The sequence below is a fragment of the Delphinus delphis genome, chromosome 2 (genome assembly GCF_949987515.2).
Source record: "Delphinus delphis chromosome 2, mDelDel1.2, whole genome shotgun sequence".
NCBI classification, from domain to species: Eukaryota; Metazoa; Chordata; class Mammalia; order Artiodactyla; family Delphinidae; genus Delphinus; species Delphinus delphis.
In genome coordinates, this window is record NC_082684.1 from 67899659 (window position 1) to 67925053 (window position 25395).

Below are 25395 nucleotides of genomic sequence, written 5' to 3' on the forward strand. Positions count from 1 at the left end.
CGGCTGGGCCCGTGAGCCATGGCCGCTGAGCCTGCGCATCCAGAGTCTGTGCTCCGCAACGGGAGAGGCCACAACAGTGAGAGGCCCGCGTACCGCAAAAAAAAAAAAAAAAAAAAAAAAAAAAAAAAAAGCCATATAAACAGAAAAATTTATCCTACAGATGATAAAAATGAAAAACAAAAAATTCTAACAAAAGAAGGTAAATTAAATAAAATATTCCATTTGTATTTTTAAGAACGATTTGAATCAAAACCCTGATCTAGACTTTCCAGTATAAGGGTATTCTATCAGACAAGGAAAAACAACCCAAAAAACTCTACAAATGTTTCATTTTCAAGCATATAAGGTGTATTAACTAACATAATACCTGAACTGGCCAGCTCCAAGTGTGTCACCTGTAAAAAGACTGTTTCTTGCATCTCTCAGATTTTCCCGAAGTTTCTTATCTAGTTTCTGAAAAATGAAGTTTTACATTAACTCTTTAAAAAAATATTTAATTTTATTGAAGCATAGTTGATTTACAATGCTGTGTTAGTTTCAGGTGTACAGCAAAGTGATTCATTTATACATATACATATATTCATCTTTTTTTAGATTCTTTTCTTATATAGGTTATCACAGAATATTGAGTAGAGTTCCCTGTGCTACATTAACTCTTGAAGAACAGTTTCAGACAACTTTGCATAGGGTAATACACATTGTATTCTTAATTTTGGAACTAAGAAATTTAGAATTCCTTTACAAAACAGCAATTCTCACATTTTAGCTTCTTTACTATTCAATATTATCCTAACTTGGACTTGAAAAGACCAATGCTTTTTCTATTGTGACTCAGACCTGATTTCACTAATAATCACTTTTTGTTGACTATTTTTACTTTAGGTATGGGAAACGTTTTGCAGTAATAACCCACACTCTCTCCCAAAGCATAACTTGCTGCACCGAGGAAGCTATCTCAATAGTGGTGGTTGCAAGAGGCTCCAGAATAGAAATGTAATATGTGAAAGAAACTAGCCCTCTATCTGTCAATGACTCATTCGGGCTACTAAAACTCAAAAATGTTAGTGTATCTTCCTCCATCTTCCCATACCATTTACCTTCTTTTCAGTAACTCTGTAATTTCTCTAATATCTTATTTTTTAATCTTTAAAACAAATATTTGAATGCTCATTTTACACAGAATGTTCTACTCCAGTATTATGGGAAAGCAAAATACACTTCATCATGTTAAAAATGATTATAATTGTTAATAAATGTTTGCTAAATGAAGTTAAATATTAAATGATTTGAGGAATCAAATAAGTGTAAAATACTACTTAGAGAGACAAAGCTAAATGAGGAATATTTATTTGAGTAAAAAAGAAACAGGGCTGGAATAGCACATTCACATTGGAATAGATCATTTTACTCCATCACATGATCACAATGATTACTTTTTATTTTTGGTGTAATCCCAATGTTATAAAATAAAAATATTTGCCTTTGGCACTTAATATATAACCCATAACAACTGTATAAATACTTAATATTAAAAAAAATACTTGAGGTATTTAGGGAAAACAACTGACACATTATTTATCCCCAATGGATATTTGCATGAACTCACCACTGCTACCATTTCTGCTGCTGTTCCTCTTGAACATCTGATTATAGGGACAGCACCTATTTTAACAACAGATGTTAGCAATGATTTCAGCTCTTAATAATTAAAATGGATACTTATAAAATACATCAGCCTCAAATAATAACATACAATAGATATATACAATTTCAGGCTACAAACATAAAAGGATTTATAATCTTGAAAATAAAAGCAAGGTTTCAGAAATAGACCTTACCATTTATAAAGACAACATGAAGGGAGTCAGAAAAACATGATTTTTATATTGTGTGGGTCAATCAGTGTGACCATATTTTTTCAATGGACTGACTAAATCAGCACTTTGACTAATTTAAAAGATAATATCAATAGAAAACACATTCTTTGCACAATGTAAAATACTCCTAAAAGTTGGCCTCAGTTTATTATCAAATCAACTCATTTTAGACTTCTTAATTTCTCTCTATTATTCCAAGTTTTATTGAAGGCTGAAATCCTAAAATGAGAAAAAAAAATTAAACTGCACTGAAAATCTCATAAAACAAAGAACATTGTAATACTTATATGCTGAAATTCTTACATTTTAGATTCTATACAAAGCATGCTCAGTCACTTGTAAAAGTAAAAACGTGAAATATTAGTACATTTTTTAAAACTTTGTTTTCTTCTGATGGCAAGCTATACATGTCTGTCCTAAGAAAATCCAAATAATATTAGAAATGTACAAAGTTAATCCTCTTGATTCAAGCATCCCAAAATAACCCCATTAAGAATTAGATATGAATGTTTCCAGGTTATATTCTACATATAGTCTAAATAAGTGTGTGTGTGGAGTGCATAAAAAACAAAAACAGGATATTTTGCATACCATCCTTAAATTTGTTTTTCCACTTAATTTATTATTGATATCTTTCTATGTCAGGTTGGTAGTAATTTCAACTTTTCCTTTAAGAAAAATCACTTTCTGATACTCTACATAATAAAAGTGGCTCTAACACTTCAGTGGTCTGTACACTTCTTTTTCAATCTACCTTAACCTTGAAAATATAGTTATCATCAAGCAAAAATAACCTTAATGTCCACAATAACTCTAGCATTCAGCAAAATTCTGGAGACTGTGTGCAAAAATAGAAAGATTAATTATGTCTGTTTAATGACTAAAAGTGGTATACATGTGCGTTCTTTAACAAACAACCCAACAACAACTCCATTTGAAGGTACTGAGAGCAATCGAAAGCAAGCAGAAAGTGGAGGAGGGTAAAACTCTTGAAAGAAGAGAAATACTTGAACAGTGAGAGATACTTTTAACCAGCTTTCCTCTTGAGGGTACTTTCCAGTTTGCATGGCACAGAGGAGAAAGAGCTCAAGCAGAAAACAGAAGACTCACTGAGCTGGGAAATCAAAGCCTGGAGTTCAGGGCTGGAAATTAAAGGGAAAAATCCCTGAAAGGAGGGACCCGCAAAATCTGTATGCAAATTCTCCTCAAGCTTTTGTCTATATCCTAAACTATGCATGTATCTCTCAATTTTCTCATTTGTGAAAAAGAGAGAAATTTTATTAATGTAGTGTGAGGATCATTTTAACTGAAAAGTTTTCAGTGTCTGCAAAATTAAAATCGCAATTAGAGGATTTCTAAACATATACATTATTAATAGTAACGAATAAAATCATACATTAGACATTAAACACAATGTAGCTGTAAGTAAATTTAGATACTCCAAAGAAATGTTTAAAATTTTGAGAGTATGTTGGATAAGTATTTTACGTAAAGTTACTGTTTCCTGGAGCCTTGGGAGTTTGCCTTAATACTTACCAGGCATATATCTCTCTAATTAGAAGTGCATTTGAAATTTTTCAAAATGAACTATTAAAAGAAAATTAGCAGGCACATAGGTGAAGCCACCAGCAAACATTCAAACAATATATTAGGAAGTTACAATTACCAAAGACATCTAAGGTGACAACTCAAGAGAGCTGCTAAATGCTAACTTCATCAAATTATTAGAAGAATTGTGGTTTTATATAGTACAGAATGCATATTTTATCTCAACTCTGGAGAGAGGGATTGTAGAGATCCAGATAGATAATAAGGGATCATATTGCAGTGTAACAAGTTAAAATGAGCTGTTAAATAACTTACTTTCAAGAAATAAACAAAGGTTTGAAAACTTACCCAGTGTAACAAAAAAGCAAAAGAGGCTGTCAACAATAGTGTCCATAACGGTTTCCATTTCTGTGTCTGTGATATCTGGTCTGTTAATGGCTAAAATGACATAGATAAAAGAGAAGAAAGTGACCAAAATTTATCCCTTATTTTTATTCAAATTATTACTCAACACCTATCAATATTCAGTTTGATAATACTTGTAATAGTTAAAGAAGTAAAATTTTTTATGCTTTAAATTTTAAGTGAACAAGTATCCACAAAAATTATACTTCAAAAAAATACCACCTCAATATCAGTAGTAGTAATGAGTAGTATCAATATTAGAGCAGTAATAATAAGAAAAAACCCACCACATAAATTATACAAAATTTTTGCCAGCGCAAATAGGAAATATCGACTTCCATAATTTTATTCACAAACATTAAATGGCCTCAAGAAACTACTGATCTTACTATCCAAATACTGCCAGAAAAGGACAATGTATCAATAAATCAATTACGGCAAGACCAACATCACATACATTTTCTTTGTATTATAACAAATCATATAAATTTCTTTTCTGATCTACTAGACTGTGCTTAAGTGGTTCTCAAACTCCAGTGGACAGAAGACTCATTCTAAGAATAGGAGAGAAGAGAAAGAAGTTTCTCTGGAAGCTATTAAAAATGAAAGACTATTAGCCCTTTCCCTCAGGGACTCAATTCAATAGATTTGGGATAATTCTAGGTAATCTGCAATTCTGACAAACACCTCAGGTGATACTTGGGGCTACACATTTTTTTCTTTTCTGTCCCATTTCTTTCCTGGAACTTTAAGAACCAACACGTCAAATGTTTTTAAAAGGTAAGAGTAATAATGGTCCCTAGCCAGGAGGGAAGAATAAATGGAGAGGTGGCAAGCCTACTCACTAGGTTGACAACCAGTGACTTTGCTATCCTGGCTGCTCTACTACACGATGGCTTCCACATTTGAAAAACAGGTTGTTGGGGCTACACTTTAAGAAACATTGGTGTGAAGACTTTTCTTGACAAAGACCTTGCCTTATTCATCTTCCTATCTCTCAGAGTACCTAGGCTCAGTGTCTGACAAGTAGATGCCCAGTAACTATTTGTTAAAAGACTGGCTGGACTAAAATATTATCTATATAATATGTTTAATTTCCTAGCATCTTGAATGTGAAAACAAATATAAAATTCAATACAACTTGTGATCAGCATAAGAGGAAATCAGAATCCAACTGGATACAACAGAGTGTTCAAAGAAAGTATGGTACATGCAGAGAACATAAAAATAACAAAGACTTTAACCATAATCTGGATGAGGAAACGTGCTGCTATTCAGTACTTCAGACTGCCATCTATCCAAATCAGATGACAGAAATGGCATAAGGATACAACGTGAATTATGTAAATTCAGGGGATACCAATCCAGTGAAATACTCAGCTCATTCTGCCAATCACTGGTTCAGGTAAAATCTATACGAAGCCTCCACCCTCCAGGTCCATACCCTTCAGTCCCACACCTCTGAAACACTGACCTCAACAGTCAAAACACTGTCCATCACTAACTTCAACTCACTTTCAAAAACAACTTGGTTTGTCTGAGACATTAGCATAAGTCTAACTAAGGTGACACCTCCGCGTCCTTTATTGGATAAATTCCCAATCCGTGGAAAACAGGTGATAAAAATTGAATCCATGGTATCAATATGGTTGATTTATGTTTTGAATAATCTGTTTAAGATTATTAATTAAAGCACTTGCAATGTTTGAGAGGATTTGCCACATAATTACATAATAATTAAGAGCACTAACTCTGGAGTGAGTGCCTGGATTTAGTAACCTGGTTTTGCCATTTCCTTATCAAGTTACTTAGTATCTGTGCCTCAGTTTTTTCATCTAGAAAACAGAAATAATATTAATTCCTACTTCATTAAGTTATTCTGAGGAGTAAATGAGCTTATATTGTAAAATGTGTATAGGGCAATCTACTACTATTATTATACTATAATTATACTATTGAGAATCTGGGCGATTAAGCATGTGATTATACTTTAAAATTAATAAATTAAATTTATACTTTTAATTCAATAATTATTAATTTCAGACTTGTGATTTTTAAGTTGAGAGATATAAGAAAACAAATTTATAAACACTTGAATGTTTAATGAATTTAGATTCCCTATAAATTTAATTATTTTTAATAATTATTTAAATATTTGGGCAGATTTTGTTTGTTAGATTTATAAAGTTGCCTGGTCTGGTGTTTGAAGTACTTAAAACTACTCAGCCATAAAAAAATCATGAAATTTTGCTGTTTGCAGCAACATGGATGGACTTGCAGAGTATTATGTTAAGTGAAATAAGTCAGACAGAAAGACAAATACTGCATGGTATCACTTATAAGTGGAATCTAAAAAATGCAACAAACTAGTGAATGTAACAGAATAGAAGCAGACTCACAGCTATAGATAACAAATAAGTGGTTACCAGTGGGGAGAGGGAAGAGGGGACAACCTAGGGGTAGGGATTAAGAGGTGCAAATTATTATGTATAAAATAAGCTACAAGAATACATTGTACAGCATAGGGAATACAGCCAATATTTTATAATAACTATAAATGGAATATAACCTTTAAAAACTGTGAATCACTATATTATACACCTGTAACTTACATAATATTGTACATTGACTATACATCAATTAAAAAACAAATAATTAAAAAATGAATAGGTTGAACTTATAAACGCAACTTAAACTGTTTAAGGAAATTTAACAAACTAAGTTTGTTGACTAAGTTTGTTAAATGAGACTGATTATAATTTAGTCAGTTCAATCTGAGTTAATCAAAGAAAAAGTAAAGGTGCTTGTTTTCAAATAAACAGACTTAAAAATAAAATTTACAAGTTTAGTTTAAAGGCTTAAGGGAAACTAGGTTTTAAACATGTATCTTAAGTAGCTAATTAAGTTAAAGGTCAATTAAATGTAAACAGACTTCTGTAAATAACTACAGTACTGTCAAAAATCTCTTACATGGGCAATTCAGCAAATACTTACACCCATTTAGAGATGTTGCTTAATTTCAGCAAGAAGGCATACTATGGAGCTCAGTGAAACCAAAAGATTCATGCTCTCTTCTCTTGGGAGCTTACCACCTGGTCCAGTGTGTTATGATAGAATACCACTAGTATTTTGAGCAGAACGATTTTCTATGTGAGTATGGTTTACACACTGCAGAAGATTTAGCATCCCTAGTCCCTGCTCACTAACTGCTAGTGCTAATTGTGACAATCAAAAATGTCCTTACACATTTCCAAATGCCCCCATGGGAGGCCCCTACTTTAGAACCTCTGAAACTCTAGTCATTCCCAAACATCTCAATACTTAGGTATCAAATTAATAATTATTTCTATGAATTGGCTAATTACATCTTTTGTAGTCTGCAATTTTATTTAAAATATTTGACATAACTAATCAATGGGCACAAAGTTTCACTTAGGCAAGATGAATAAGTTCTAGAGATCTGCCGTACAACATTGTACCTAAATCAACAATACTGTATTATATACTTAAAAATGTTAAGAGAGTAGATCTCATGTTAAGTGTTTTTACAAAGAAAAAGAATCAGCATAGACAATAAAACATGGTGTGGGTGTCCATGTTCCTGTGTGCATGTGTGTGTGTGTATGCATATGTGTCTGTTAACTGTGTGTATGCGTGTGCATCTGTTAAGTTTAATCTACATCCAAGGAATGGTCAGTTTATCAAAGCTAGGAATACAAACTTCAGAGGTGGTTAGATAGCATTTGATCAAATACCAATACTCAAACCTACCACTGCATGAACAGGGTGTAAGAATCAAGGGTGTCTAACAACCTATATTTGAGAATGGTACTTATATCAATACTTCATTCCATAATAGGACATTAGTAGCTGCTGACTCTTTGTTGTTGTCTGATCTTGACAAATAGCAACATTAACCAACCGTTTCTGAGTGCTTACGATATGCCAGTAACTTTTCCAAGCATTTTACATACACGAATGCATTTAACTCCCATTAAAAACTCTGAGGTAGATAGTATTATTATTCCCGTTTTACAGATTTGGAAACTAAAGCACAGAGAAGTAAAGTAAACTTGTTCTTGTCCAAGGATCAAAGTACTAAAAGATTAACTGAATCTTACTACTAAAATACTGTCTTACACACCATGAGTGAACCACTCATGCAAGTTGCTGTGGGGTAACTAAAAGGTCAGATAATTGGTCCTTCATTGAGCTTACAAAACAGATTTAGTAAGTGTTGTCTACATGTGACAGAACTCAAGTCTGAGACTTGTTTTCTTTATGGGCTGTAAACAAAGCTGGTTCTGGAGTGCACTAAACATGTTTACTATTGTTTTTCTACAGTACACTGTTCATTTTGTTAACAATGAATTATAAAATTCCTATTTTTACATACCACGATATGAAACAAGCTCCTTATTTTGATTACATAATACAAACATATCATCTTCCAAAGTAATAAAATTGAGATACTGATCGAAAACCTAGAAACAAAAGAAAAGGTTTTCAAATCAATTTTACAATATTGAATGCACTTTTAGTTTGATTTAATCTACTAATGATAAAATGAATAAAATTATAATTATATTCAATAACTAAAAGTTATACCATGTAGCATGTAGATTGTCAAATTGGACAAAAATGAGAAAGTAACATAAAAAAGCAATAAAAAAAAACAAGACTCTGGGCAATAAATTATCAAGGAGAGTAACAGTTTCAGAAAACAAAATTTAAGAACATATAAAATTTTAAAATAAATTGTGGTTGGGATGGGAATGGATATCAAATATGAAGAAAAACCACAATTTTAATTTTTATATTCATTTTAATCATACTTCTCTAAGAAAGTCATAGTAACTGTTTTTACACTGTGAACTATATTTATAGGCGGGGAAAAGTTACACTAGTTCTTTAGAAGTGTAAATCAGGAGAAAAATGAAGAAGACTATCTGAGATACGTTAAACGTAGTTAAATCGAAAACTGTTCATATTATTTCATGTAAAACTAATGATAAATTTTGGAAGAGAAAGAATAAGACGTAAGCCTTAAAAACTAATCAGAAGTAGTAGTGGACTATCTAAATCTAAGAATGAAAAATCTATTAGAATGAAAGAATGGGAATTAAATGCATGGTTGTTTAGTCTTTTATTCGCCCTATATCATTCTGTAGAATTTTCAGTTATATCTTGTCCAAATTCAAGAAACAAAGGGCAAAACAGGGCTACAACCAAGAATATATTTTATAGATTTATTTATAATTAAGCCAAACATGACTAAAAGTGACTATGATATAGAATTGCTGGCCTTCTTTCTTATAATATGCAATATAGCCCCTTTGGATTCTCTCTCCTAACTAAAAAAATATCTGAAGATAGTATGGTGACTATAGTGATCACTGATAAAACAATGCCAAAATATTCTGGGAATAATTTATGACAATACAACTGTCAAACTATTTCTAAGCTGAGCTAAAAAAATTATACAAATCCCAGCCCAAAACAAAAATTGATTCAGCTTCTTATTTTTGTCTTTCAAATTAACTGAGTAATAAGTTCCTTTAGTTTGGTTTATTTTGCCTAGTCCAAGTTGAAGATAATTTACACTATCAGAACTCTTTCTAGAAGTATTGGGTCTAAATATTTCTTAGGTTGTTCCAGTCCTTTGTAAATTAGACACCAATGTCTATTTATAGATTTCAGAATATTACTGAATTTTACATTTAACAAAATGTTATCAGCCAACCAAAACCTCTTACCTTGGCTACTTGTGTTACTGCACTAGCTGCTAATGCTGCATTTGCAATATCTTCCAGTTTACTTCTTGAAATAGCAGAAATAAAATTTAAATAATATGATTCATAGAGTTGATTTCGAAGATCCTATGAATACAATGAATACTTCATTCTTATAGGATAGTATAAAGGATAATGACCAATGCAAATCTTTTAGATGCAATAGAGCAAGGTTTTAGAGGATAATATGCATATTTAAAAGACAGGTTATACAAATGATACAAAAAAGTATCCCAGGAGAATAAAGTTATGAAGAGGTACTGGTTACTTGGTTACCAGATATAATTGACATGTATTTTAATAATTAAAGTTATGATAATATAATTATATTATCAATAAAATCCTATTAATTACAGTAGTGTACAAAACTGCTTTGAATTAGCATACTTGTATATTAGCATACTTCTTAAAAAAATCCAGGAGAGGGGAAAGATGGCGGAAGAGTAAGACGCGGAGATCACCTTCCTCCCCACAGACACATCAGAAATACATCTACACGTGGAACAACTCCTACAGAACAACCACTGAACGCTGGCAGAAGACCTCAGACCTCCCAAAAGGCAAGAAACTCCCCACGTACCTGGATAGGGCAAAAGAAAAAAAGAATAAACACAGACAAAGGAATAGGGACGGGACCTGCACCAGTGGGAGAGAGCTGTGAAGAAGGAAGGGTTTCCACACACTAGGAAGCCCCTCCGCGGGCGGAGACTGCGGGTGGCGGAGGGGGGAAGCTTCGGAGCCGCGGAGGAGAGCACAGCAACAGGCGTGCGGAGGGCAAAGCGGGGAGATTCCTGCCCAGAGGATCGGTGCCGACCAGCACTCACCAGCCCGAGAGGCTTGTCTGCTCACCCGCCGGGGTGGGCGGGGCTGGGAGCTGAGGCTCGGCTTTGGTGGGATCGCAGGGAGAGGACTGGCGGTGTGACCACAGCCTGAAGGGGTTAGTGCACCACGGCTAGCGGGAGGGAGTCCGGGGAAAAAGTCGGAACCTGCCGAAGAGGCAAGAGACATTTTCTTCCCTCTTTGTTTCCTGGTGCACGAGGAGAGGGGATTAAGAGCGCCGCTTAAAGGAGCTCCAGAGACGGGCGCGAGCTGTGGCTATTAGCACAGACCCCAGAGACGGGCATGAGATGCTAAGGCCGCTACTGCCGCCACCAAGAAGCCTGTGTGCGAGCACAGGTCACTATCCACACCTCCCTTCCCAGGAGCCTGTGCAGCCTACCACTGCCAGGGTCCCGGAATCCAGGGACAACTTCCCGGGAGAACACATGGCACGCCTCAGGCTGCTGCAACGTCATGCTGGCCTCTGCCGCCGCAGGCTCGCCCCGCACACCGTGCCCCTCCCTCCCACCGGCCTGAGTGAGCCAGAGCCCCTGAATCAGTGGCTCCTTTAACCCTGTCCTGTCTCAGCTAAGAACAGACGCCCTCCGGTGACCTACACACAGAGGCGGGGCCAAATCCAAATTTGAACCCCGGGAGCTGTGCGAACAAAGAAGAGAAAGGGAAATTTCTCCCAGCAGACTCAGGAGCAGCGGATTAAATCTCCACAATCAACTTGATGTACCCTGCATCTGTGGAATGCCTGAATAGACAACGAATCATCCCAAATTGAGGCGGTGGACTTTGAGAGCAAGATATATTATTTTTTCCCCTTTTCCTCTTTTTCTGAATGTATATGTGTCTGTGTGAGATTCTGTCTGTATAGCTTTGCTTTCACCATTTGTCCTAGGGTTCTATCTGTCCTTTTTGTTGTTTTTGTTTTGTTTTTCTACTTAAAAGGAAAATTTTTTTCTTAATTATTTCTTATTTTAATAACTTTATTTTATCTTACTGTATCTTATTTTATCTCCTTCCTTCCTCCCTCCCTCCCTCCCTCCCTCCCTTCCTTTCTTTCTTTCTACTTTTTCTCCCTCTTATTCTGAGCTGTGTGGATGAAAGGCTTTTGGTGCTGCAGCCAGGAGTCAGTGCTGCACCTCTGAGGTGGGAGACCCAACTTCAGGACACTGGTCCACAAGAGACCTCCCAGCTCCATGTAATATAAAATGGCAAAAATCTCCCAGAGATCTCCATCTCAACACCAACACCCAGCTTCACTCAATGACCAGCAAGCTACAGTGCTGGACACCCTATGCCAAACAACTAGCAAGACAGGAACACAACCCCACCCATTAGCAGACAGGCTGCCTAAAATCAAAATAAGGTTACAGACACCCCAAAAGACACCACCAGACATGGACCTCCCCACCAGAAAGACAAGATCCAGCCTCATCCACCAGAACACAGGCACTAGTCCCCTCCACCAGGAAGCCTACACAACCCACTGAACCAACTTTAGACACTGGGGACAGACACCAAAAACAATGGGAACGACGAACCTGCAGCCTGCAAAAAGGAGACCCCAAACACAGTAAGATAAGCAAAATGAGAAGACAGAAAAACACACAGCACATGAAGGAGCAAGATAAAAACCCACCAGACCTAACAAATGAAGAGGAACTAGGCAGTCTGCCTGAAAAAGAATTCAGAATAATGATAGTAAAGATGATCCAAAATCTTGGAAATAGAATAGAGAAAATGCAAAAAACATTTAACAAGGACCTAGAAGAACTAAAGAGGAAACAAGCAACGATGAACAACACAATAAATGAAATTAAAAATACTCTAGAAGGGATCAATAGCAGAAAAACTGAGGCAGAAGAACAGATAACTGACCTGGAAGATAAAATAGTGGAAATAACTACTGCAGAGCAGAATAAAGAAAAAAGAATGAAAAGAACTGAGGACAGTCTCAGAGACCTCTGGGACAACATTAAATGCACCAACATTCGAATTATAGGGGTCTCAGAAGAAGAAGAGAAAAAGAAAGGGACTGAGAAAATATTTGAAGAGATTATAGTTGAAACCTTCCCTAATATGGGAAAGGAAATAGTTAATCAAGTCCAGGAAGCACAGAGAGTCCCATACAGGATAAATCTAAGGAGAAACACACCAAGACACATATTAATCAAACTGTCAAAAATTAAATACAAAGAAAACATATTAAAAGAAGCAAGGGAAAAATAACACACAAGGGAATACCCATAAGGTTAACAGCTGATCTATCAGCAGAAACTCTACAAGCCAGAAGGGAGTGGCAGGACATATTTAAAGTGATGAAGGAAAAAAACCTACAACCAAGATTACTCTACCCACCAAGGATCTCATTCAGATTTGATGGAGAAATTAAAATCTTTACAGACAATCAAAAGCTGAGAGAGTTCAGCACCACCAAACCAGCTTTACAACAAATGCTAAAGGAACTCCTCTAGGCAAGAAACACAAGAGAAGGAAAAGACCTACAATAACAAACCCAAAACAATTAAGAAAATGGGAATAGGAACATATATATCAATAATTACCTTAAATGTAAATGGATAAAATGCTCCCACCAAAAGACACAGACTGGCTGAATGGATACAAAAACAAGACCCATATATATATGCTGTCTACAAGAGACCCACTTCAGACGTAGGGACACACACAGACTGAAAGTGAGGGGATGGAAAAAGATACTCCAAGCAAATGGAAATCAAAAGAAAGCAGGAGTAGCAATTCTCATACCAGACAAAATAGACTTTAAAATAAAGACTATTACAAGAGACAAAGAAGGACACTACATAATAATCAAGGGATCGATCCAAGAAGAAGATATAACAATTGTAAATATTTATGCACCCAACATAGGAACACCTCAATACATAAGGCAAATACTAACAGCCACATATATACAATGGAATATTACTCAGCCATAAAAAGAAACGAAATTGAGCTATTTGTAATGAGGTGGATAGACCTAGAGTCTGTCATACAGAGTGAAGTAAGTCAGAAAGAAAAAGACAAATACCGTATGCTAACACATATATATGGAATTTAAGGAAAAAAAATGTCATGAAGAACCTAGGGGTAAGGCAGGAATAAAGACGCAGACCTCCTAGAGAACGGACTTGAGGTTATGGGGAGGGGGAAGGGTGAGCTGTGACAGGGCGAGAGAGAGTCATGGACATATACACACTAACAAACGTAGTAAGGTAGATAGCTAGTGGGAAGCAGACGCATGGCACAGGGATATTGGCTTGGTGCTTTGTGACAGCCTGGAGGGGTGGGATAGGGAGGGTGGGAGGGAGGGAGACGCAAGAGGGAAGAGATATGGGAACATATGTATATGTATAACTGACTCACTTTGTTATAAAGAAGAAACTAACACACCATTGTAAAGCAATTATACCCCAATAAAGATGTTAAAAAAAAAAATACTAACAGCCATAAAACGGGAAATCAACAGAAACATATTCATAGTAGGGGACTTTTAACACCCCGCTTTCACCAATGGACAGATCATCCAAAATGAAAATAAATAAGGAAACACAAGCTTTAAATGATACATTAAACAAGATGAACTTTATTGACATTTATAGGACATGCCATCCAAAAACAACAGAATACACATTTTTCTCAAGTGCTCATGGAACATTCTCCAGGATAGATCATATCTTGGGTCACAAATCAAGCCTTGGTAAATTTAAGAAAATTGAAATTGTATCAAGTGTCTTTTCCACAACAACACTATGAGACTAGATATCAATTACAGGAGAAGATCTTTAAAAAATACAAAAACATGGAGGCTAAACAATACATTACTTAATAACAAAGTGATCACTGAAGAAATCAAAGAGGAAATCAAAAAAATACCTAGAAACAGGGCTGCCCTGGTAGCACAGGGGTTGAGAGTCCGCCTGCCAATGCAGGGGACACAGATTTGTGCTCTGGTCTGGGAAGATCCCACATGCCGCGGAGCGGCTGGGCCTATGAGCCATGGCCACTAAGCCTGTACCTCCGGAGCCTGTGCTCCGCAACGAGAGAGGCCACAACAGTGAGAGGCCCGCGTATTGCAAAAAACAAAACAAAACAAAACAAAACAAAACATACCTAGAAACAAATGACAGTGGAGACACGACGACCCATTCCTGCAGGATGCAGGAAAAGCAGTTCTAAGAGGGAAGTTTATAGCAATACAATCCTACCCTAAGAAACAGGAAACATCTCAAATAAACAACCTAACCTTGCACCTAAAGCAATTAGAGAAAGAAGAAGAAAGAAACCCCAAAGTTAGCAGAAGGAAACAAATAATAAAATTCAGATCAGAAATAAATGAAAAGAAATGAAGGAAACGATAGCAAAGATCAATAAAACTAAAAGCTGGTTCTTTGAAAAGATAAACAGAATTGATAAACCATTAGCCAGACTCATCAAGCAAAAAAGGGAGAAGACGCAAATCAATAGAATTAGAAATTAAAAAGGAGGAGTAACAACAGACACTGCAGAAATACAAAAGATCATGAGAGATTACTACAAGCAAACCTATGCCAATAAAATGGACAACTTGGAAGAAATGGACAAATTCTTAGAAATGCACAACCTACCAAGACTGAACCAGGAAGAAATAGAAAATATGAACAGACCAATCACAAGCACTAAAATTGAGACTGTGATTAAAAATCTTCCAACAAACAAAAGTCCAGGACCAGATGGCTTCACAGGCAAATTCTATCAAACATTTAGAGAGGAGCTAACACCTATCCTTCTCAAATTCTTCCAAAATATAGCAGAGGGAGGAACACTCCCAAACTCATTCTATGAGGCCACCATTACCCTGATACGAAAACCAAAGATGTCACAAAGAAAGAAAACTACAGGCCAATATCACTGATGAACACAGACGCAAAAATCTTCAACAAAATACTAGCAAACAGAATCCAACAGCACATTAAAAGGATCATACACCATGATCAAGTGGGGTTTATCCTAGAAATGCAAGGATTCTTCAATATACGCAAATCAATCAACGTGATATACCATATTAACAAATTGAAGGAGAAAAACCATATGATCATCTCAATAGATGCAGAGAAAGCTTTTGACAAAATTCAACACCCATTTATGATAAAAACCCTCCAGAAAGTAGGCATAGAGGGAACTTTCCTCAGCATAATAAAGGCCATATATGACAAACCCACAGCCAACATCGTCCTCAATGGTGAAAAACTGAAACCATTTCCACTACGATCAGGGACAAGACAAGGTTGCCCACTGTCACCACTATTATTCAACATAGTTTTGGAAATTTTAGCCATAGCAATCAGAGAAGAAAAAGAAATAAAAGGGATCCAAATTGGAAAAGAAGAAGTAAAGCTGTCACTGTTTGCAGATGACATGATACTATACATAGAGAATCCCAAAGATGCTACCAGAAAACTACTAGAGCTAATCAATGAATTTGGTGAAGTAGCAGGATACAAAATTAATGCACAGAAATCTCTGGCATTCCTATACACTAATGATGAAAAATCTGAAAATGAAATTAAGAAAGCACTCCCATTTACCATTGAACAAAAAGAATAAAATATCTAGGAATAAACCTACCTAAGGAGACAAAAGACCTGTATGCAGAAAATTATAAGACACTGATGAAAGAAATTAAAGATGATACAAATAGATGGAGAGATATACCATGTTCTTGGATTGGAAGAATTAACATTGTGTAAATGACTCTACTACCCAAAGCAATCTACAGATTCAATGCAATCCCTATCAAACTACCACTGGCATTTTTCACAGAACTAGAACAAAAAATTTCACAATTTGTATGGAAAAACAAAAGAACCCAAATAGCCAAAGCAATCGTGTGAACAAAAAACGGAGCTGGAGGAATCTGGCTCCCTGACTTCAGACTATACTACAAAGCTACAGTAATTAAGACAGTATGGTACCAGCACAAAAACAGAAATATAGATCTATGGAACAGGATAGAAAGCCCAGAGATAAATCCACGCACATATGGTCACCTTATCTTTGATAAAGGAGGCAAGAATATACAGTGGAGAAAAGACAGCCTCTTCAATAAGTGGTGCTGGGAAAACTGGACAGGTACATGTAAAAGTATGAGATTAGAACACTCCCTAACACCATACACAAAAATAAGCTCCAAATGGATTATAGGTCTAAATGTAAGGCCAGAAACTATCAAACTCTTAGAGGAAAACATAGGCAGAACACTCTATGACATAAATCACAGCAAGATCCTTTTCGACCTACCTCCTAGAGAAATGCAAATAAAAACAAAAATAAACAAATGGGACCTAATGAACCTTAAAAGCTTTTGCACAGCAAAGGAAACCATGAACTAGCCAAAAGACAACCCTCATAATGGGAGAAAATATTTTCAAATGAAGCAAGTGACAAACAATTAATCTCCAAAATTTACAAGCAGCTCATGCAGCTGAATAACAAAAAAAGAAAAAAACAACCCAATCCAAAAATGGGCAGAAGACCTAAATAGACATTTCTCCAAAGAAGATATACAGATTGCCAACAAACACATGAAAGAATGCTCAACATCATTAATCATTAGAGAAATGCAAATCAAAACTACAATGAGATATCATCTCACCGGTCAGAATGGCCATCATCAAAAAATCTACAAACAATAAATGCTGGAGAGACTTTGGAGAAAAGCAAACACTCTTGCACTGCTGGTGGGAATGTAAATTGATACAGCCACTATGGAGAACAGTATGGAGGTTCTTTAAAAAACTACAAATAGAACTACCGTACGACCCAGCAATCCCACTAGTGGGCATATACCCTGAGAAAACCATAATTCAAAAAGAGTCATGTACCAAAATGTTCACTGCAGCTCTATTTACAATAGCGAGGAGATGGAAGCAACCTAAGTGTCCATCATCGGATGAATGGATAAAGAAGATGTGGCACATATATACAATGGGATATTACTCACCCATAAAAAAGAAATGAAATTGAGTTATTTGTAGTGAGGTGGATGGACCTAGAGTCTGCCATACAGAGTGAAGTAAGTCAGAAAGAGAAAAACAAATACTGTATGCTAACACATATATATGGAATCTAAGGGAAAAAAAAAAAGGTTATGAAGAACCTAGGGGTAAGACGGGAACAAAGACACAGACCTACTAGAGAATGGACTTGAGGATATGGGGAGGAGGAAGGGTAAGCTGTGACAAAGTGAGAGAGTGTCATGGACATACATACACTACCAAAGGTAAAACAGATAGCTAGTGGGAAGCAGCCGCATGGCACAGGGAGATCAGCTCGGTGCTTTGTGACCACCTAGAGGGGTGCGATAGGGAGGGTGGGAGGGAGGGAGATGCAAGAGGGAAGAGATATGGGAACATATGTATATGTATAACTGATTCACTTTGTTATAAAGCAGAAACTAACACACCATTGTAAAGTAAGTATACTCCAATAAAGATGTTAAAAAAAAATCCAGAAGTGGCTCTCTTATATAGCTTAAATGCTTATTATATTGGGCAGACACTACCTTATACTGTTTGTAGTCATGTGATGATACAACAAATATTTCCTTCACTGTACACAGACACGTTATAATTCAAATGACAAATTCTAGAACTATTCCTTCTCAATCACCCAAAAACAGTGTCATTTAAACTTATGTTAATTCTTAAATCAAATTTACTTAGCTTCTTAGACTCTAGGCAAATAGATATCTAAATAAGCATATTTCTTCAAATCTAAGATGATGTCATTATAACAGGCACTGCTATTTTATGTAGCACTAAGGAAGAATGAATGTTACCAATAAAATTCTATAACACACCATCAATTTTAAGATACATATGATTTCAAAGATGCTGAAATGTGAAAAACTGGGGGTCTGAAGCCTGTGTGAGGAAGGTGGCTGAGCAGAGCATTGTTTCAACAAAGACTGGGAGATTGGTTAAGGAATTGAGAATTGATAAATAAGTAATTATGTTGAGGATGTTGGGAGCCATGTTTCTCACTGTCAGCGAAAGAAATTATAAATTTGTAAAGGGAGAAGGAAAAGCTAGAATGAATCCTGTATTTCTGAATTGAAACAATTTCAGAGGTTATCTATCTTTGTCTAAATAGAGAGATAAGCAGGAAGATTTATAGCATTAAATATTGGTATAAATATTGATATACATGTATTTCTTAGTTCTGTCCATTCAGAGGACCCAAGAACTGTGACATCCTAGCAGCAATGAGTACCTAATGCTCAGACACTGATTTCTAAACACCATTCTCCACAAAAAGCAACCAGCGCTCCTTAGACAAATGGCTGAACCTTGGACTCAGACAGAGAAAGTACAAGATGAGACTGGAATAGCTTATTATGGAAAAAAGTAAGGCAGTGATCAAAGAATGCGGGAGACATTTCAAAAGAAGTTGAGCAATGTTGCAGGATGTAAGATCAATACATAAAAGTCAACTGGGTATCTATACACTTGCAATGAGTAACCCTGAAAATGAAATTAAGAAAACGATTCCATTCACAATAGCATTAAAAAGATACAAAGGAATAAATTTAGCAAAAGAAGTGTAAAACTTACATTCTGCACAGTACAAAATATTATTAAAAGACTGAAATAAATAGAAAGATATCCCATGCTCACGGATCAGAAAATTTAATACTGTTAAGATGGCGGACAATCATCAATAGGAAGACACTGGAACTCACCAAAAAAGATACCCCACATCCAAAGACAAAGGAGAAGCCACAATGGAACGGTAGGAGGGGCACAATCACAGTAAAATCAAATCCCATACCTGCTGGGTGGGTGACTCAGAGACTGGAGAACACCTATACCACAGAAGTCCACCCACTGGAGTGAAGGTTCTGAGCCCCATGTCAGGTTCCCAACCTGGGGGTCCGGCAACAGGAGGAGGAATTCCTAGAGAATCAGACTTTGAAGGCTAGTGGGATTGTACTGCAGGACTTCGACAGGACTGGGGGAAACAGAGACTCCACTCTTGGAGGGCACACACAAAGTAGTGTGCGCACTGGGACCCAGGGGAAGGAGCCGTGACCGCAGAGGAGACTGAACCAGACCTACCTGCTAGTGTTGGAGGGTCTCCTGCAGAGGCGGGCGGTGGCTGTGGCTCACCATGGGGACAAGGACACTGGCAGAAGTTCTGGGAAGTACTCCTTGGCATGAGCCCTCCCAGAGTCTGCCATTAGCCCCACCAAAGAGCCCAGGCAGGCTCCAGTGTTGGGTTGCATCAGGCCAAAAAACCAACAGGGAGGGAACCCAGCCCCACCCATCTGCAGTCAAGCAGATTAAAGTTTTACTGAGCTCTGCCCACCAGAGCAACAGCCAGCTCTACCCACCACCAGTTCCTCCCATCAGGAAACTCACACAAGCCTCTTAGATGGCGACATCCACCAGAGGGCAGACAGCAGAAGCAAGAACTACAATCCTGCAGCCTGCGGAATGAAAACCACTTTCACAGAAAGACAGACAAGATGAAAAGGCAGAGCACTATATACCAGATGAAGGAACAAGATAAAACCCCAGAAAAACAACTAAATGAAGTGGAGATAGGCAAACTTCCAGAAAAAGAATTCAAAATAATGATAGTGAAGATGATCCAGGACCTCGGAAAAAAATGGAGGCAAAGATCGAGAAGATGCAAGAAATGTTTAACAAAGATCTAGAAGAATTAAAGAACAAACAGAGATGAACAATACAATAACTGAAATGAAAACTACACTAGAAGGAATCAATAGCAGAATAACTGAGGCAGAAGAACGGATAAGTGACCTGGAGGACAGAATGGTGGAATTCACTGCCACGGAATACAATTAAGAAAAAAGAATGAAAAGAAATGAAGACAGCCTAAGAGACCTCTGGAACAATATTAAACGAAACAACATTCGCATTATAGGGGTCCCAGTAGGAAAAGAGAGAAACGACCTGAGAAAATATTTGAAGAGATTATAGTCAAAAACTTCCCTAACATGGGAAAGAAAAGAGCCACCCAAGTCCAGGAAGCACAGAGAGTCCCAGGCAGGATAAACCCAAGCACAGTGAGTCCCAGGGAGGATAAACTCTGAGACACATACTAATGAAATTGACAAAAATGAAAGACAAAGAAAAATTATTGAAAGCAACAAGGGAAAAACAACAAATAACATACAAGGGAACTCCCATAAGGTTAAGAGCTGATTTCTCAGCAGAAACTCTACAAGCCAGAAGGGAGTGGCACAATATATTTAAAGTGATGAAAGGGAAAAATCTACAACCAAGATTACTCTACCTGGCAAGGACTGCATTCAGATTCGATGAAGAAATCAAAAGCTTTACAGACAAGCAAAAGGTAAGAGAATTCAGCACCACAAACCAGCTCTACAACAAATGCTAAAGGAACTTCTCTGAGTGGGAAAAACAAGAGAAGAAAAGGACCTACAAAAAGAAACCCAAAACAATTAAGAAAATGGTAAAAGGAACATACGTAGCGATAATTACCTTAAATGTGAATAGATTAAATGCTCCAACCAAAAGACACAGGCTCACTGAATGGAATCAAAAACAAGATCCATATATATGCTATGTACAAGAGACCCACTTCAGACCTATCGACACATATAGACTGAAAGTGAGGGGACTGAAAAAGATATTCCATGCAAATGGAAATCAAAAGAAAGCTGGAGTAGCAATACTCATATCAGACAAAATAGCTTTAAAATAGAGAATGTTACAAAAGACAAGGAAGGATACTACATAATGATCAAGGGATCAAGAAGAAATAACAATTAGAAATACGTATGCACCCAACATAGGAGCACCTCAATACATAAGGCAACTGCTAACAGCTATAAAAGAGGAAATCAACAGTAACAGAATAATAGTGGGGGACTTTAACACCTCACTTACACCAATGAACAGATCACCCAGACAGAAAATTAATAAGGAAAAACAAGCTTTAAATAACACAATAGACCACATAGATTTAATTGATATCTGTAGGACATTCCAGCCGAAAACAGCAGATTACACTTTCTTCTCAAGTGCATACGGAACATTCTCCAAGATAGATCACATCTTGGGTCACAAATCAAGCTTCAGTAAATTTAAGAAAATTGAAATCATATCAAGCATCTTTTCTGACCACAACGCTATGAGATTAGAAATAAATTACAAGGGAAAAAACCACATAAAAATCAGAAACACATGTAGGCTAAACAGTACATTACTAAAAAACCAAGAGATCACTAAAGAAATCAAAGAGGAAATCAAAAATACCTAGAGAAAAATGACAATGAAAACATGACGATCCAAAACTTATGGGATGTAGCAAGAGCAGTTCTAAGAGGGAAGTTTATAGCAATACAATCCTACCTCAAGAAACAAGAAAAATCTCAAATAAACAATCTAACCTTACACCTAAAGGAACTAGAGAAAGAAGAACAAAACCCAAAGTTAGTAGAAAGAAAGAAATCATAAAGATTAAAGCAGATATAAATGGAACAGAAACAAGGAAAACAATAGCAAAGAACAATAAAACTAAAAGCTGGTTCTTTGAGAAGACAAACAAAATTGATAACCTTTAGCCAGTCATCAAGAAAAAGAAGGAGAGGACTCATATCAATAAAATTAGAAATGAAAAGGGAGAAGTTACAACAGACACCGGAGAAATACAAAGCATCATAAGAGACTACTACAAGGAACTCTATGCCAATAAAATGGACAACCTGGAAGAAATGGCCCAATTCTTAGAAAGGTATAAGGCTTGCAAGACTGAACCAGGAAGAAACAGAAAACATGAACAGTCCAATCACAAGTAATGAAATTGAAACTGTGATTAAAAATCTTCCAACAAACTAAAGTCCAGGACCAGATGGCTTCACAGGGGAATTCTATCAAACATTTAGAGAAGAGCTAACACCTATCCTTCTCAAACTCTTCCAAAAAGTTGCAGAGGAAGGAACACTCCCAAACTCATTCTACAAGGCCATCATCACCCTGATATCAAAACCAGACAAAGATACCACAAAAAAAGAAAATTACAGACCAATATCAGTGATGAATATAGATGCAAAAATTCTCAACAAAATACTAGCAAACAGAATCCAACAACACATTAAAAGGATCATACACCATGATTAAGTGGGATTTAGCCCAGGGATGCAAGGATTCAACATACGCAAATCAATCAATGTGATACACCATATTAACAAACTGAAGAATAAAAACCATGTGATCCTCTCAACTTATGCAGAAAAAGCTTTTGACAAAATTCAACACCCATTTATGATAAAAACTCTCCAGAAAGTGAGCATAGAGGGAACCTACCTCAACATAATAAAGGCCATATACAACAAACCCACAGCAAACATCATTCTCAATGGTGAAAAACTGAAAGCATTTCCTCTAAGATCAGGAAATAGACAAGGATGTCCACTCTCACCGCCATTATTCAACATAGTTTTGGAAGTCCTAGCCATGGCAATCAGAGAAGAAAAAGAAATAAAAGGAATACAAATTGGAAAAGAAGGAGTAAAACTGTCACTGTTTGCAGATGACATGACACTACACATAGGTAATCCTAAAGATGCCACCAGAAAACTACTAGAGTTAATCAGTGAATTTGGTAAAGTTGCAGGATACAAAATTAATGCACAGAAATCTCTTGCATTGCTATACACTAACAACGAAAGACCAGAAAGAGAAATTAAGGAAACAATCCCATTCACCACTGTAACAAGAAGAATAAAATACCTAGGAATAAACCTACCTAAAAGACCTGTACTCAGAAAACTATAAGACACTGATGAAAGAAATCAAAGATGACACAAACAGATGGACAGATATACCATGTTCTTGGATTGGAAGAATCAACATTGTGAAAATGACTATATTACCCAAAGCAATCTACAGATTCAATGCAATCCCTATCAAATTACCAATGGCATGTTTTACAGAACTAGAACAAAAAATGTTAAAATTTGTATGGAGACACAAAAGACCCTGAATAGCCAACGCAATCATGAGGGAAAAAAACATAGCTGGAGGAATCAGGCTCCCTGACTTCAGACTATACTACAAAGCTACAGTCATCAAGACAGTATGATACTGGCACAAAAACAGAAATATAGATCAATGGAACAGGATAGAAAGCCCAGAGATAAATCCACGCACCTATGGTCAATTAAGCTGTGATAAAGGAGGCAAGAATATACAGTGGAGAAAAGACAGTCTCTTCAATAAGCGGTGCTGGGAAAACTGGACAGCTACATGTAAAAGAATGAAATTAGAACACTCCCTAACACCATATACAAAAATAAACTCAAACTGGATTAAAGACCTAAATTAAGACTGGACACTCTAAAACTCTCAGAGGAAAACATAGGAAGAACACTCTCTGACATAAATCACAGCAAGATCTTTTTTACCCACCTCCTAGAGTAATAGAAATAAAAACAAAAATAAACAAATGGGACATAACGAAACTTAAAAGCTTTTGCACAGCAAAGGAAACTACAAATAAGACAAAAAGACAGCCCTCAGAATGGGAGAAAATATTTACAAACAAATCAATGGACAAAGGATTATGTCTGAAATATATAAACAGCTCATGCAGCTCAATATGAAAAAAACAAACAACCCAATCCAAAAATGGGCAGAAGACCTAAATAGACAATTCTCCAAAGAAGACATACAAATGGCCACAGGCACATGAAAAGCTGTGCAACATCACTAATTATTAGAGAAGTGCAAATCAAAACTACAATGAGGTATCACCTCACACCGGTTAGAATGGGAATCATCAGAAAATCTACAAACAACAAATGCTGGAGAGGGTGTGGAGAAAAGGGAACTCTGTTGCACTGTTGGCAGGAATGTAAACTGATACAGCCCCTATAGAGAACAGCCTTAAAAAACTAAAAACAGAATTACCGTATGACCCAGCAATCCCACTACTGGGCATATACTCAGATAAAACCATAATTCAAAAAGACACATGCACCCCAATGTTCACTGCAGCACTATTTACAATACCCAGGTCATGGAAGCAACCTAAATGACCACTAACAGACGAATGGATAAAGCAGATGTGGTACATATATACAATGGAGTATTACTCAGCCATAAAAAGGAACGAAATTGGGTCATTTGTAGAGACTTGGATGGACCTATAGACCATCATATAGAGTGAAGTAAGCCAGAAAGAGAAAAACAAATATCATACATTAACGCATATATGTGGAATCTAGAAATATGGTACAGATGATTCGGTTTGCAAGGCAGAAGTAAGAGACACAGATGTAGAGAACTTTTGGACACCAAGCGGGGCAAGTGGGGGTGGGGTGGGGGGTGGTGCTGGTGGGATGAATTGGGAGATTGGGATTGACATATATAAACTAATATGTATAAAATACATAACTAATAAGAACCTGCTGTATAAAAAATTAATTTAATTTAAAAAAGGAAAATGTAATACATTAATAAACAAAAATCTCAATTAAATAGAGTTGGGAGACCAGAAGGGTGAGCTCTCACACCCTCTGATGATAGAACCTAACAGGAAGAAGAAAGACTCCTTGCCTGGCAAGGACTCAGCCAATGCAAAGCCATGAGCTCTTTGTTTTAGTTATGGTCTGTATATTTTCACACTGGACTGATGACTTCCCTTGAAGACAGACTACCTCTTTTGTGGCTAAAGTCTTTTTAGAAAAGGTTATCCTTACCTGGGGAACTCCTCTAGAACTCTGAAGTACCCATCTTACTGGCCAGGTGTTTTGACAAGTCCTTTTCCTCTCTATATAAGTGTTCTCCTTCCTTTGCCATGCTGGGACTTGCATGTGGTTTGGCATGGTTGCAGACCCCAAATTGCAATTCTCTGCTAATACTGAATAAACCCATCTTTGCTGGAGAAAT

The 25395-nt window shown here is 36.5% G+C and overlaps 1 protein-coding gene across 2 annotated transcripts in view; it reads right to left on the bottom strand.

Moving 5' to 3' along the window:
• Window positions 1–25395, bottom strand: part of SCFD1 (sec1 family domain containing 1) — a 132089-nt gene that overhangs the window by 90086 nt on the left and 16608 nt on the right. Inside the window, exons 5-9 of one of the 2 annotated variants that reach the window (XM_060004730.1) lie at window positions 9587–9709; window positions 8227–8314; window positions 3774–3863; window positions 1607–1662; window positions 368–453 (exon numbers count right to left, since the gene is read on the bottom strand). In XM_060004730.1, coding sequence (XP_059860713.1) covers window positions 368–453; window positions 1607–1662; window positions 3774–3863; window positions 8227–8314; window positions 9587–9709 — 443 coding nt within the window. The remainder of the gene's footprint in view (window positions 1–367; window positions 454–1606; window positions 1663–3773; window positions 3864–8226; window positions 8315–9586; window positions 9710–25395) is intronic. The other variant, XM_060004732.1, reaches the window with a different exon arrangement.